This window comes from Cyanistes caeruleus, chromosome 5, assembly GCF_971803275.1.
Source record: "Cyanistes caeruleus chromosome 5, bCyaCae1.hap1.1, whole genome shotgun sequence".
Classification (NCBI taxonomy): domain Eukaryota; kingdom Metazoa; phylum Chordata; class Aves; order Passeriformes; family Paridae; genus Cyanistes; species Cyanistes caeruleus.
In genome coordinates, this window is record NC_141705.1 from 62,436,474 (window position 1) to 62,453,104 (window position 16,631).

At 39.2% G+C, this 16,631-nt stretch overlaps 1 protein-coding gene across 4 annotated transcripts in view; it reads left to right on the top strand.

Moving 5' to 3' along the window:
* Nucleotides 1–16,631, top strand: part of MGARP (mitochondria localized glutamic acid rich protein) — a 54,293-nt gene that overhangs the window by 21,771 nt on the left and 15,891 nt on the right. Inside the window, exons 5-6 of one of the 4 annotated variants that reach the window (XR_015286990.1) lie at nt 5,552–5,622; nt 7,381–8,715. Coding sequence is in view for 3 of the 4 variants with exons in the window: in XM_023926408.2 (XP_023782176.1) it covers nt 5,552–5,595 (44 nt within the window). In the remaining variant the exon portion in view is untranslated. Of the gene's footprint in view, nt 1–5,551; nt 5,623–7,359; nt 9,349–16,631 lie in introns of those variants that run through there. The other 3 variants (XM_023926408.2, XM_086889871.1, XM_086889872.1) reach the window with 3 other exon arrangements.

Below are 16,631 nucleotides of genomic sequence, written 5' to 3' on the forward strand. Positions count from 1 at the left end.
TTTGGGTGGGGCACACCATGACCTAAGTTGTTCAGATACATTGGTACAACCGATGCCTGTTTAAAATTTTTTGTTGTTGTTTCTAACTGGAAAGATCACTTTTAAATTAACCAAAAGAATTAGGATTAGAATCAAAATATGTTAGTTTTAAATGTGTTGGTAAGGAAGTGCAAAACTGAGGGAAGAAATACAAGCTGTACTCCTGAGAAGGCTGGGGTAATCTTGTATGGTCTTGGTGTAAAACTTCTGTCCTGCTGGAAGGAATCCCCACCTCTCCCCAAGCAAGGAAGAGACTGAATATAGCTTTAATTTTAAAATCTGGAACAGCTGTCTTCTTTATCTCTACTGTAATAAGGAAAACATACTTAGGAAACCACTTAAAAATACAAGGTAGAAGCTTAAAATCCAGTAAGATTAAAAAAATATAATATACAAATTCGTTTCTATCTCTTCCACTTCCTTGCTTCAAGGTCATCCTATAGCATGTTTTCTACTAGGTGTGAGCTGGCCAAATTTTGCACTAGATCTTTACATCCCAGACAAATTCCAGCCTGATTCTGCATAAAAAACTGCCCCAGGAAAGTTGGAAATCTTGTTTTAAAGGCTTGAAGGCTTTGGGGAAAGAGGCTATGCAAGCAGTAAGATCTGAGTTCTGGAAGTCAATGCACATGCATGGGGTTTCCTTTATTATTAGCAGGAGAAAGTAAATCTGGGCATGTTATTTTTTACTATCAGTTGCAGCAAAGATGAGTCAGTCACACAGGGCACACAAGTCCCTCCTTATCTTGCCACTCTGTTCTGCTGGGGGAATGCTGAGCTCATGAATATTTGCACAATTGAAACTGACCATCATGCGCATGCAGAATCACCCTGTATTTGGACTGTTTTCTACTGTAAGTGCACAGAAGTGTATATTCTGCACTCACTCTCAGGGATGCAAGTTCAGCACTTGTAAAAATTGTCTTTAAAAACTGCAGAATTACTGTTCTACATAGGAAGCAGTTTTTGATGGATATTTTTTCACTGAAATTATATGGATAGTTTCATAAAAAAATTATTTCTAGGTGGAATGTTGAGTATTGTGCTAATAAGCTACTGGAACTAAACACAAGCTTTCAAAACAAATCCACAATTTTATTTTGTCTGTAAAATCCATTTTCTTTATTCATTCAGCTCAAGCCAGATGTGTTTCCACAACAGAAATGGTTTGGTATTGTGTTAGGTGCATGTGTAATGTTGCCCAGTCATGTTCTGTTCCTGCAAGCGCAGTTTGGGAGGATGCATTTCTTCTCCAAATGGTGATCTCCTAAAGCAGAGGAGCTAAGGGCAGTCTGGGAGTGCTTGTAGCTATCCTGGGAAGGAACAGGAAGCATTTTGGTTGGGATTCCCTGTTATATGTCCGCAATGGATATTGCACAGATGTTACACACTGACTGTGTGGTGGATATACGTTGTGGCTCTGACTAACCTTGGGGATGGCTTGCCCTCAAAATCCCTGTTATTTCCAAATTCTTCTGAGTGCTTTGGCAACAGCTGTTGATGGAATATGCAAAGCCCTTTGACAACAGTTAGTAAATGTGGTTAGTTTGATTCCTCTGAGGCTCGAAGCTCTTTTATATTGTCTTTTGTTGAAATCAAAGGAAAGCTAAGCTCCTAATTCAGACCTGTAAGTGCAATGATACATATCAATTTCTGGCCAAATTGAAGAAAGCTGTAGCCAGCAATATTGGGATGCAGCTACTTATCCCAGGAGAAAACTGAAAATCTACAAATAACCAGTGAAAAAGCTTAAGAAAAAAAAAAAATCAACTTTTCAGAAAAAAAATAAATAGGTAGTAATATATACAGAGGCTGAGATTTTTGCTACCAGTATAATACCTTGTATGAAACTGTGAAGTATACCTTCTGTATACTGTAGAGTAATATTCTATATATTCTATAGAGAAATATATCCTACTAGGATGAGGGGAAGCACAACAAACACACCAAATGAAGTGGGAAAATTATGAAATTATGAAGCCATTTAACTCCAGTGCTTTTGATGAAGGATATGTGTATGCAGGGCGAAGTTTCCCCCAGAGAATTAAGAAAGTGGGTAGTGGTCAGTAGACCCCACTTTTGTGGATATAAAGGGAAATGAAATAATTTTTGGTAGGCTTTAAATTGTATGGGTTAGAATGAAATTATCACTGGACTGAGATCCATTTGGCAGGAATGCTGCAAGTGGGTGTTTTAGTAAAGATGTTAAGGAGCAGAAGTGGTATTGTTCTATTAGGATTCTATAAGGATAATAAAGCAGCTGAGCATTTCTGTACAAGTGGTTAATGTTTGGTTTCAAGGTAGGTATTCATGTAGATGACAAACATAATTCCCATCCAAAGGAAATAAGGTTTTGTTAAAAAGTAGAAAAGTCCATGTTGCTCCCTCTAGTTGCCTACTGATCTACTTTTCTTAGTGCAAAAGAAATTTAAACACTCATGAGGAAAAAAAAAATAATTAAATACTATCAGCCATGGAAATAATTTTTGGTAATATAACCCAAATGTATGATACTACAAACTGAAACCCAGCAGGTTGTTACCATAGTGAATATCTGGCATTGCATGAAGTATTGCTTGCTGTAAAATATCTAAAGTGCCAAATTTCAAAAGTACTATTTCTATTGCATAGCTCTTCCTCATAAAGGCAAAAGTGCCAATTCCTGAGCATTTATTTTTCTGTTGCTTCTTCAAAATCCAGAAAGCATTCTGAAAAGTGAAATAATAGGTGTTCAGATAAATGTATATTTATCTAGCTGCAAGGTGATATTTGGGGAAAGGTGTAGCAATGGGGAACAAAGCAACACCGACCCCCTTATGCAGCTGAAGGAGATCACTTTATTGTAGAAATCTCACCCTTTTTATACCTTTAATCTCTACCAGACATAACTGAAACCAAACTGAGACCTAACAGAACTTAACAGAAAGAGGGCACCCATTGGCTGCCTCAAGCTGCACTGCTGCTGTCCACACATTCTACCATCCAATCAGCTTCCCGTTCATACACTGTCCGTGAGTTCTGCAATCCAATCAGCTATCTGCTCTACGCTGTTCACACGTTCCTCCAGCCAATCAAAATCTCACTCTTAACTGTCGCTCAACTGAGTTCCTCCTCACTCTTAACTGACTCCCCTCTCAACTGACTTTCCGTCATGCAGTCGTGCCTTTCCCGCAGGGCCTTCCGGTGAGCATAAACCTTAGCCAGTGTAACAATTATAACCCCATATCCTACGGAAAGGTATGGGATGCTAGCTGTATAAAATTTCTATTTGGTGCATTTATTGAACTTTTAAAGAAGCTGTTTACTTAGTTGTGTTTAATAGACACATAGCTTAGTATAGGATGAAACAAGAAAGTCAGACACAAACCTCCTACTGAGCAGTTAAAGACATCTGACAGGAAGGGTAGAAGAAAAGGGAAGAGAGAATTTAAGTAAAATTTAACATGTAACTCCTGGGTTATCAGACTTTCTGCAGAGTGTATCTGTATAGAGACTGCCTATTACTAAATATTACCTATTACAGGCTTTTTATAGTGACAGATTCCTTTATACTTAAAGGAGTATTGAAAAATGGCTAGTTGGCAATCATAGAATTGCAGCCTCAGTCTTCAGCCTCATTCTAGAGTATTTTTACATAAAAACTCCCCATGATGTCTTTCCAAGGTGATGTCTTTCCAAGGTTTTGAGGAGTATAGATGTCCTATGAATTTGACAGAAATCAGAAAACAAAGCAACAGTATCTGCAAGAGATAATATATACATTAGAGAATATTTGCCTATGTCTAAATACATGAAAATTGTTCCAGTTTATAGGTTTCTGCCCCAGGGCTGGAAAGAGGCAGACTTTCCCTGGAATTCCATTTGCAAAGATTTGTTTGCATTATAAAATTTATTCATCTGATAAATCCTTTTGTCTTCAGCTACTTCAAGCATATATGTTGGGCAGTTACTTAATGCTTTGTAAGCCTTGATTTCTCATCCTTATTTATGATGATGAATGGAAAGAGAAGACAATTTTCTTTCTAATTTGATTCACAGAAACTGTGAGTAAAGTCTTAGATGTTGCAGCTTCTTCTTCCCATGCTAAAACTTAGACAGTGACAAGGAAGGAGTAGCCTAAGCAGCTCTAGAGATTTCTGACACAAAGAGCCAGGACACTGATGCTGAGGAGTCATGGCAAACTTCAGAGGGTGCAAGAGTCCAATTTGGTCTGAAATGTTTGTGTCTGTAAAGTGCTGGCTGCTATGTGCACTGAACCAGCTACAAGAGCATGCAAAACTCAAGTGATGTGTGTGGCTGCTCATGGTGCCTGTGTTTGGCATCACAGTGTTAGCAGAAAATCTCATTTTGAAATTATATGGTGGGCAATAGAAGTAGGTTGCTAAATTTAATCACAGCAGTGTGATGAGCTTAGTGTCCTGCTCAGCAAGTGGCTGGATGTGAACTTCATTATGTGAACTTCACATTTTTGGTGTATTTTAAAAAGTTTAATAAAAAGAAAATTAGGAGAGAGAAATAAGGCAAAATTAACAAGTACGGCTGGGTGCCTCGGCATTCAGCCAAGAGCACACCTTATTAACAATGGACTGTCCCTTAAAAACACCAATCTCTTGCATATTCTTATAAATTCTTATGCATGATTGAAACATTCCACTTGAGTTTTAGATGTTCCTTTGTTTAGCTTCAACTTCCCCTCCCCAATAGATAATCTTCTTGGCTCCATTGAGTCTCACACTCCCCGATAACAGAGCTTCAATAAATTCCTCCTTTGGAGCTCTGGCCACTGCTGTCTTCATATGGATAAGATAATCTAGGAATGCAAGGGGGGAGTTTCTGACTGTCCTTTCATTTTCATCATATGAACAAAAGCAGTCTTTATTTTAATACCATGCTACAGCCTAAAAAATATGGGTATGTATCACACCACTAATATCATCAATATTTCATCAATAGCAGAAATAAAAGAAACTATATTAATACAGCAAAGTTTTCCAACATTATACATACAACATTAATTTTAATATTTGTGAAAAGCCAATAATATGTACTTATAACAATTAAGACCAACAAATTCTCCTTGTGCTGCATATAACACATTTTTTCAACATCTGTCTTGATCTGAAATACAGAATTTTCTTAAATTGCATTGGTGTAAAGAAAAATATAGTGCATGTTGTTTGAATAAAGCTTGCAGTGCTTTGATGCAACTATAAACAATCTCATATTGCTATTGGAGTTGAATGATGTAATTGAATGCAAAGAAAAATGTGAGTTAAAATAATCACTGTGGAGATTTTAAGTAGGAGTTTAGAAGTTTGGCCTCTAAACTCTTTTAAAATTAGAATTTAAAAGTTAAAAGGAATAATGTTGGCATACCTAATACAGCTTAAAGTAAATTCTACCCCTTTAGTCCAAGGGATCCTTTGGACTAAGAGAAACAACTTACTGGACTATTTGTCACTGAATAAATAATTTCCAGTGTTTCTCACTGGTGTTTTGTTTCCATTTTCAGTTTCTGAGGAGAAGACAATGGAAGAAGTTGCTAAAGAGCACTAAAGGTACACAGCACAGTTGCAGCATGTGGTAAGTGCACATGCACTTTTATGGTGAATTTGTACTTCAGCTCTCAACAAAAAAAAACTTTATTGAAGTATTTCTTATTTTTTGGGAACTGCCAGCATAATTTAGAGTCTAGGGAGCAAATCATGTATCAGTTGTCATCATGTGTATTTATTTATAGCTTTCTCTTAGTCCCATACAAACTGGATAAAAACATGAGAATTGTAGCTTTCTTCCAGGCAAAAAGTGTTCTTTGGGTATTTGGTTTAAATTATATATGGCTACTGGACTTCTGGATTATTGTTCTATACAATAAAGCAATAGCCCTCTGGACTGTTTTATTTTAAATAATTTTTTTCATTATTAGTCTCTCAGCACTTTAAATCTGTGCTAATGAAAAATACTGAATATAATTCTATTCTGCTAGTGTCTTTCTCGTGTGGCTTTATTTTTTTATTGTCAGAAAAGTTGAAAGCGTGTGCCTCTCAAAGTTTTTATTTTTGCTCAAATTGAAAGCTAAGGGCACCTGGGAGTACTGCATCAGAAAACCAAATAACTAAGAAATTGTCTCTGCTCTGGAACACATAAATGTTGTGGTATAGAGAAGGCAATGGAGTTAGGAATCCTTTTTTTTTTTTTCCTTATAAACATGTGACAATCCTACAAATTGTTGCTATTCCAGATAATGATTAAGACAACAAATACACTCTATAGCCAGCTCAGTTAATGAAGGCGAGATGGTTACTGAAAAGGGTGGGACTGGCAGAGAAGGCAAGCTGTTGGAAACATCTTTGATGTAATAAATTGAAAATGGATGAAATAATAGATGAATCTCCTACTAGTGTACCGGTGCACTCAATTCTGCTTAAAATGCTAGGACTCTTTTTGACAAAAAAATTACTTTTTAGGTGTATATCAACACAAGTTTACAAAAGGGTCTCTGATTGAATTTCAATTTGTTCTTGTTGGCAGGGGGAAAAAGATTTGTGAAATATTTTACTACTTGGTGCTAGATTAGTGGCTGTCACGTGACCAATTTACATGTCTAGAACCACATTGCATTCGGAGTCAGGAAAGGATTCTTTCTTCCTTTCTTTTTTTGGTGTTCTGATTGTAAACACTTTGTAGTATGAAGCTTAACTCTGCCTTTGCATTAAAACACATTATATTTTTAAAGGAATTCAAGGCAAAGAAAATGAAATTAAAAGAATGTTGATAGGAGAATCAAATCACAATCTAGTAAACTTGGTTTTTCAATTCCTGATTATTTGATGAAGGGATAGAGGAAGTAGTAATGGCTTAAATCCTCAGATAAAGCCCTAAATTGATGCTCAGAGCATGCCTGAGTAAAGATGTTCAGCCATTCATTCAATTGGCAATTGGGCCCAAATTGATGCTGCTATGGAACTACTTGTATCAGTAATCTCAGCAAAAGCAATTGGTTTGCCTTGTGCTTAAAGTTAAGCATGTAACTGTTCGTACAAGTAAGTCCAGCGTGTGGGGGAATTCACTTATGCCTGAGCAATGTCGATGAACATGAGGGATTCCTTGAAAATGGGCTTTAGTGATGGCAACAGAGGAAGTCTCCGTAAGCCATCAGATAAGCATGATTTACGCATTAGTGCTGTGTATACTTCCTAATTCACTTAACTGGTAACCTGCAGTCAAATTTACAGTGTGCTTTGAATGTTTGCAAAGAAAAAGACCTGCTGAATCGTGTCTGTTGCTAAACATAATTTATTGTTGTTTTCTATAAATTAGATTGTTTTTTCTTTTTCCCAGTAAGCAGTGTGGATGCGTCTGGAAAGTTTAATGCAAATATTTGTGGCAATCAACCAGCTGATTCCTGTGTGAAACCTCATACTCTTCTTTGAAGACATAAAAGAAACTGTGCAGTTTGTCCTACTACACACTGGTTATTACAGCCAGTATTCAGTGCTGCAAGAGATGATTTATGTGGCTTAGAGAAACGCTTCTGTGATTAACACCTCTGCTGTAGAAAGTAGCATTCATCAAGCCACTCAGTATGTCCTAAATAAATGTGCTAAGAGAAGCAGTAGACTTAACTAAGCCAGGCCAGATGAATTTTGTTGTCTTGATATGTACATTGATTTCTTACTTTTGGTCCACACTGTTGTACATAGTTACACCTTTGTAACATTCCATGCTAAAATGTAAGCAATAGGTTTTAAAATCAAGTCAAAATATTATCAAAGTACTTGTTAGCATTTTTTAATTGGATTACAGGGAAAATAACAATGTGTTTGCTCCTGATTGGATTTGTGATTGTAAGCATAGGACATCTGGCTGCACATGACCTAATTTTCCTGCTGCATAAACATTTCAGGTGCTACCGTTCCTTGCATAACAACATCCAGGAGTAAAGATTTTAAGACTCCTGCTTTGTGAAGAAAACCTCTTCACAAGTAGTAGCATTAGGTACTTCATGGCATGACAATCAAAATATCAAAAATATCAAAAAAATCAAAAATGACTGGTTGGTATTGTCATGTATCCAAGTGGTGGCTCCTGCCTTGGGTGTGCTGGGCTCTGCTCCTCCCAAATCTCATTCAGCTTGCTGTGGTCTTTCTGTGTTGCTCTCTCTTGGCAGTGGCATGTAGTGGTAGTGTAACAGCACAAAGGTTTGGTATAAACCTTCAAACTGGTATAAATCCCAAGCCTTTAAGGCCATGGCAAAGCCTGTCTCTTAAGATCTTGCACAAAGAGAGCAAAATCCCTGTGAAGGGCTATGCAACAGGCATTCTTAGGGACTAAGAAAGAACTGAATAGCTAAATAACCTTGTTTTCTCAGTATTGGCTTTATAAAAAATACATTTATTATGAATAACATGTTTATACGCCACTGTGCTCCCAACCCTCCATTGTGCTATGTGCACAAGTGTGCAGCTAAGATGAAATACTGAGACTCCATTGCAACCATCACAGAATGGTAATGATTCTAAACCAGAGCCATATAAGGTATATTATGTACTACTTATATAGAAAGTGTGTTTCATAAGGTGTGTCTGACTCTTCTCAAGCACAAGTTTGGAAAATACTGAAAGGAAATGAGTCTATTTATCTTGTAGATTAAACACGCTATGATGAATCTATGCACTTAAATGTTCTGTTTCTTTATTTTCACTAATTCCTAGTAAAAGAAGTTGTTTTAACTGCATCTAACAGTAAGGTTTCTGAATTTTTTAGCTTTTCTGAATGGCTCTTCATCTCTGGAACTGCTCTGGTACACAGCAAAATATGTTAGCCCTCTGGAACAGCTGCCTGAATGACTGAATCACACACTGTGGTTTCCAAAGCTTTTCATCCTTTCAATTTCAAAAAAATGTGAGAGTCCCAAAACAATCTGTACATGTGCTTTATGCCGGAGTTACTCTTTTTTCACTTTTGTTTTGTTCAGGTTTTTTTAATTAAAAAAAGGAAACTAGATTGTGGACATGATTTTCTGAGCCTGAGAGTTTTCAGCCTGTCAGTGGCTGATCTGTTTCCCAGGGGAAAGTTTCTTTTGGGAACATTTTCTCTCTCAAGGACTGTTTTGTAGATAGGTTTTTTGGTTCCCAAAACAAAAACAATATCTGTGGTATACAGATATTCTGAGTGTGCTTCTCGTCCCACCAATGGGATGAGAAAGGTGTTGTTCCCTTTACCAATCATGTTAAACCTGTATTGGCGCACCTTATAGAAGGGTTGAAAACCCCGAAATAAAGGCTTCTGCCTTCTTTGGATGAAAAACCTCAGCTTCTGTTTCGTGTCTACTAGCGACATTTGGCAGCCCAACGTGGGTATTGTGGGTATTGTAACAGTGAGAGAGGTAAATTCCTTTCCCCCATGCCTGAGAAAAAGGTTTTTTTATTTTTGGTCCAAGTGTGCAGGTTTTTGTCTGTCGTTTTTCTTTTGCTGGAAGATTTTTCCAAGTGAGCTGCAAGCATGCTAATTGCTGGTTTATCTCCAGAGGAGTCTCTAGTCTTGGACTTATGGACAGACATTTTCCAGAAAAATGCACTGGATATTTCTGGATTTGATCTCCAAACTCTATATTCATGGGGGAAAGAGCATGGATTTTTTCTGAGCGCTGCTGAGCGCTGTTGAAACGTTGTTGGCAAGCACTAGGCGACGCCTTGTTTCAACTGATGTTGGCAGACGAAGTGGAGGAAGTGAAATTGCTTCTGCTGTGGAAGAAATTTATGACCATGTTAGTGAGCACTAGCTTCAGAGACCTATCCAGGGAGGTCTCGGAGTCCGGCTCTGAAGAAGAGGACTGGTCTGATCCAGAAGTCGCTCCGATGGATCTTGACTCGGGAGAGACAGGATCGGACTTTGACCAGGACAGTACTGAGAGAATTTTTTTCCTCCTGTTATAGATTTTATTAATTAACAATAGTTGAGAAAGCCAATCAAAGATTTTTATTAATTGGAACAAGCAAAACAAAGAGGCAATTCAGCGCTGGGCGACAGGGGAACTCCGTCCTTCCAACTGCCGCGCCGACTGGGGTTCCGGTCGGTCCTTTTAAGCCGCTCACGAGCCTATCGTTGCAATTTTCCGGAGTACTCTGCGCATGCTTTGAGGTTGTTGCCGGGGCATCTTCTGTTTCTCTTGGTTTCTGGAAAGCACCACTCAGGAAAGTACCACTCATACAAATGTATTAACCTCTACAAAAAGCTAACCACGAACAGGTGCGAGCCGTAACCTTTACAAAAAGCTAACCACAAACATTGAACAAACAGACTTTAACGAAAAACATTTCCATTATAGTAAACACATCCTACTTAACAAGCAACATACTTTAATGAACAAACATATTTTATTACAGTCCCCCCTTTTTATCTAGGACAATTCTTTGTTTTGTTCATTAAACCTTTTTAGTTCTTGTCTGCTCCATTCTAATTCTTCTTCATCTGGGCCTGAGTTGATGGGTTCGTACCTTGCTCGTATTAGCATTAGATGCGCTGCTTCTAGTCTCTCCTTAACAATTGCTATAATTTTATTGAAAATACAGGGACCAAAAGTTAGTACTAAGATAAGTAAGATGACTGGCCCAGCTATTGTTGACAAGAGGGTGGTAAGCCAAGGAGAATGATTGAACCAATTGTGATACCAACTCTGGTGAGATTCTCTCTCACGCTCTCTTTGTTCAAGTTGCTTCCTAAGCTCAGTCATGGTGTCTACCGCTACTCCCGTTGAGTCCACATATGTACAACATTCTTCCTTCAGGGCTACACATAGTCCTCCCTGTTGTATTAACAGAAGGTCTAATCCTCTCCTATTTTGTAGGACTACTTCAGATAAAGACCGTACTGATTTAGTAAGGGCATCAATGGCTCTCTCTATCTTTAGCAGATCTTCATCTACGGACCGTCTCAAGGTTGTTAGTCCAGCTCTTTGGGATACTAAAGAGGTTATACCTGTCCCTGCTCCAACTCCTCTTACCGTTAGCAATACTGCAATTGTGAGTGCTGTGAATGGTTCTCTCTTTACTAAATGATGTTTTTCTGTTTCGTGATGGTCTATTACATACTCTTTGGGATGATATATAATTCGAGGGACAATGATTATTTGTATACAATATTCATATTTTTCGTTGAATTCTGTGGTGGATAAGCACGGTGTTAACCCCAGCTTGGAGCATATCCACTTATTATTATGAGCCGGCACCAGCCAGTTGACAACTCTCTTCTCCGGTAGTTTTATAGTTCTATTACATAGGTATTTTTGCTCTGGAGGCACAATTCCTATACAGAGCCCCTGTCCAGTGACTTGAGTTATTGTAATCCCTGTGGTCCCTCTTTCTCGATTCCATGCACATTCCCTAGGGTTAGTTCCATTCCTCCTTCTCACATTAGCTACTGACCCTATTGCTTCATAAAATGGAGGGCGAATGTCGTAGCATAACCAGCATTCTTTAGTTAATTCAGGATGGGTTTGATTTAAAACATTGAAGCTTGCCTGCATAATCTTCCAGAAAGTGTCATATACTCCAGGGGGTGAATGTTCTGTAGGTAGCATCATGATCTCTTTTTTAGATATGTTATAGCGGGTATTATTACTAAATGCAGGTCTCTCTTTCTTGGCTTTTCTTTTGGTTTTTCTTAAAGCTTCATTGGGTCCTACTGCTTGTGGTAAATCATGAGGAATTCTCTCCTTCTTTATAAGAAAGTGTCCCCCTCGATCTTTTCCAGGTTCCCACAGTCTTATTCCCCATGTCTTCTCAATGAACTAACCGAGATCTGCTAGTGTTTGAGATTTTACTGTAATTTCTAACTCATCACAAGTGCCTGCTTCTCCCCAGTCTCCCCAGTCTCCATCTATACTACCAAAATCAGTGACTGTGCAGGGTTGAATTCCCCACTTTACAGAAATATATGGATCTGGGCCCCCTCCGGGTGTGAATCCTAATGCCACGGTCTCACAACCCCAATATCCGCAGTAGAATTCCCCGGGGTAATTACAATATCCTTTCCCAGGATTCGAAGCTGGGCACATATAAACTGGTCGTCTTGGCTGATCTATCGAGATTAACTCAAGAAACCGGCATTTGAAGGTGGGCACCCCTGAAGTGATTACCGATTGAACTACTTTCTGTTCTTCTTCTCTAATTAGGGACCACTTAAAGGGTTCATGTGTAACTTCATCATTTCCGTAAACTTCCAATAAATTCCAGGACAATATCCAGGTTAACAACAAGCCCGTGGCTTTCCCATTCCAGTAATGGAGATCCCATTTTCCAAAGAATTTATTCCCATTCTTGAGGCATCTCCTGGACCATAACATCGACATCCCATTGACAACAGGAGAATTTCCTCCACTGTTCATTACTCCTCTGCCTCGCCCGTCGACTCGGTTGCTTCGAGCCACGGGGTGAACCATCTTCTTGGCAGCAGGAATATTCTTCAGGAGGAAACTTCCTCTCTGTTTGAGTGAGCCTTAGTCTATATGATTGCCAATTACGATTTTTCACCTCCGGGGCCCTGCAGCTTACTGGTGCCACTTTTCGGCGACACAGTCCTGCTATTAGCCGGGCCACAAAGGGTCGAGGCTCGTTTGGGTGATAGCAGTACAGGTCCGGATTTACCCCTTTTGTAAATATATTCCACCACTCAGCTGACCCTTTTTCTAGATTTCCTGCTTTCACCCTTTGAGTTAGTACCCAATCGGTTATTTCTCTCTGGAGTGTCCAACACGATCGGCACACCCCTCGAGGGGGATGTCCGTTCCTGCAATGGGTCCACCACTTTTCTTTGCAAACTAAGCAAATAAAACAAACAAAGGGATAACAATTTCCTCCACAACTAATATCAGTACATATTATACTCACATTTTTGTTATAAAAGTTTCCTTGCTCATCATACTTAAGTACATTAAACAGATATTTAATTTTAAAAGTTCTATTTTGATCACTTCTGTCCATCAAACTCCAGGACCCTTAATGTCCGTCCTTATTGTCGTGGTCTTTTAGACAATTTAACTTTCAAGTCTCCCGCAGGACTAGTAACTGTCCATTCTTTATTGTTCACTGGTCCTTTAACACGGCTGGCATGAGTCCATCCCTTCTCAGCAGTTCGAATAGCCGTGTTGGTGGTCAACAACACTAGATAAGGTCCCTCCCAGCGAGGTTGTAGAGTAGTTTCTTTCCACGTTTTTATGAGAACCCAATCTCCTGGTTTGACCTGATGTAATGTAATATCAAGAGGAGGTCTCTGTGTTAATTGCCCTTTTTTCCACAACTCCTGACGATATTGCATCAGTTTATGGATGTACGCGTGGGTGATCCTATCTGAGATTCCCGGGTGATTCATGGGAATCCCTGCATCATATGGCATTCCATACAACATCTCAAAAGGAGATATTCCTATATCGGCCCTGGGTTGGGTTCTAATATTTAACAATGCCAAGGGAACACATCTAACCCACGAAAGTTTGGTCTCAAGCATCAGTTTTGTTAACTGGTTCTTAAGTTCCCCATTCATTCGTTCTACTAGGCCAGAACTTTGGGGATGCCACGGAGTGTGTTCTTCCCACCTTATTCCCAGGGCTTCCGCTAGATTTCGTATTATTTTGGACATAAAGTGTGGTCCTTGATCCGAATCGATAATTTCGGTTATTCCATATCTAGGAATTATATGTTCTAATAAAACTTTTGTCACTGTTTGTGCGGTGGCCCTGGTGGTCGGGAAGGCTTCTATGAAATGTGTAAGATGGTCTACAATAACTAGCATGTACTTATATCTTCCTACCTTGGGGAGCTCTGTAAAGTCAATTTGGACTTTAGAAAATGGTCTTACTGCTAGGGGTCTTCCTCTCATTGGCATTTGTCTTCGCACAGCCCTGTTAACTTTTAAACACGTGGAACATCCCTGAGTAATATATTTGGCCAGGTCATGCAGCCCTATACACATATATTTAGCAGCAAAATGGTCTACTAGAGCCTGGCTACCCCAATGTGTTTGCTTATGTAGATTGTCTAAGACTTGAAAAGCTACTGATTTTGATAACATTTCTCTCCCATCAGGTAAATGCCAGTTCCCTTCCTTATTTTTAGTACACCCCATCTGAGCAAGTTTTTGCTCCTCTTTTGGAGTGAATATAAGAATTTCCGATTTGGGCACTGGTGACTCCACTCTTTTCTCCTTTAACACCAATTCTCGTAATGCCGCTCGCTTGGCTTCCTGATCCGCCGCATTATTTCCTCTTGATTTGTAATCTATCTCCTTCTGGTGTCCTTTTAGATGTACCACAGCTAGTTTTACGGGCCCCCGCAAAGAAAGCAAAACTGCTTTTATCAGCTCTTGATGAACCAAATCCTTCCCTTGCGAATTAATTAACCCTCTTTCCTCCCAAATTTTTCCGAAGGTGTGTATTACCCCATAACTATACTTGGAGTCCGTATAAATTGTCCCAACTTTTCCCTTTAATCTCTTTAGAGCTTGTAGTACAGCATATAGTTCACAAGCTTGTGCTGACCAGGAACTATTCAGTGGTCCTGATTCTAGAGTCTTAAACGTCTCCCCATCTATAACCGCATATCCCGATTTTCTCTTCCCTTCAATCACCCTGGAAGATCCGTCCACAAAGATCTTCTCTCCATCATCTAATTCCTCTTCCTCCAGGTCGGGCCTTATTTTAGTCTGCTCCTCAATGGTTTGGAGGCAATTGTGTGTTAGTTCTGACTCTTCAGACCCTCTATATAGGAATTGTGCAGGATTTTGGAGGCTAGTGGTTTCTAAAGTTAAATTTGGAGCTTCCAGTAAAATACCCTCATATTTGAGCAGACAGGAATCTGATATCCATTTCTCAGCTTTCTGTTGCAGTACACCTCGAATATTGTGAGGGGATAATACCTTTATGTTGCTGTTAAAGGTAATTTTTCTAGCTTCTTCTACTAATAGAGCACATCCTACAATTACTTGCAGACAAGTAGGCCATCCCCTACTTACAGGATCTAATAATTTTGACAAGTAGCCTACAGGCTTCTTTTTCCCAGCCCATTCCTGGGTCAGGACTCCATACGCTGTTCCGTCATCCACATTTACAAATAAATAGAAAGGCCGATTCAGGTCAGGCAGGCTTAAAACTGGGGCATTTATTAGGTCTCCTCGTAATGCCTGAAGGTTTTCTTCGTCTTCCTGAGTCTAAGTAATTAAACCTCCAATAGTCAGCTTGTGATATAAAAACTTAACTTTTCTACTATAGTTTTCGATCCATTGTCTACAGTATCCCACCAAACCTAGGATTTGTCTGACTTGCCTTTTACTCTTAGGGGGTGGCAATAACAAGATTCTTTTTATGCGTTCGGGGTCTATTTTCTTTTCTCCTCTATTAATGTAATGTCCCAGATATCTTACTTCTTCTTCTACGAACTGTAATTTGATTTTTGACACTTTGAGACCTTTAAGCCCCAAGAAATTAAGAAGTTTAATGCTTTCTTCTCTGACCTGTTCTTCTTCTTTACCTGCAATCAACAAGTCATCCACGTATTGGATGAGAGTTATACCTGAAGCGGGCTTGTATTCCTGTAAGATATGTTCTAGCGCTTGTCCAAATAGATTAGGGGACTCGGTAAAGCCCTGGGGTAAAACCGTCCACCTTAATTGTTGTTTTCTTCCAGTGTCAGGGTCCTCCCATTCAAATGCAAAATAATCCCGGCATGATTCATCTAAAGGACAGGCCCAGAATGCATCTTTTAAATCAATCACACTATACCATAAATTCTCGGGGCCTAATTTGCTCAACAATGTATGAGGATTGGCCACTACAGGGAACCGGGAAATAGTTCTTTTATTTATTTCCCGCAAAACGTGCACCAATCGATATGTTCCATTTGGCTTCTTAACCGGCAGAATAGGAGTATTGAATGGGGACATACAGGGTTCCAATAGTCCCTGATTTATGAGTCTCTCTATTTCCGGTTTCAATCCCTTTCTACCCTCGAGTGAAATAGGGTATTGTTTGACTCTAATCGGAAAGTCCGGGTTTTTAATTTTTACCAAAAAGGGGGGTATCTCTAGTCATCCCACAGTTTCTGGGGTATACCAAACCTCAGGGTTAATCATTTTTTCATCTTCCACTCTAAGGGGGCAGAGCTTTATCTTTATTTCTTTATTTTCCACCTCTAAGTTTATCCCTAGTTCAATTATCAAGTCCCGACCCAATAAATTAAACTCAGCTTCAGGTACTACCAAAAGATTCTCTAATCCTATCTTAAACTTCGTTTCTACGGCTACATCCTTAACGATTCCAACTTTAAAAGGTTCCCCTTTCGCTCCCACAACAAGGGCTGTCTCTCTGGAAAGTTTACATCCAGAGGGCAATTTTTGTACGGTAGACCTCTCAGCCCCTGAGTCTACCAAAAATTCTATTTCCTCTCGGTGGGGACCCACCTTTAGTTTTATCAAGGGCTCACGATGTTTCTGGGTCCCCAACAAATATAAATAGAGCCCCTGACCCCCCTAATCCTCCTTGAACATCTTCTCATCCTGTACCCTAACTCTGCAATTTCTTTTTAGATGTCCTTTTCTTC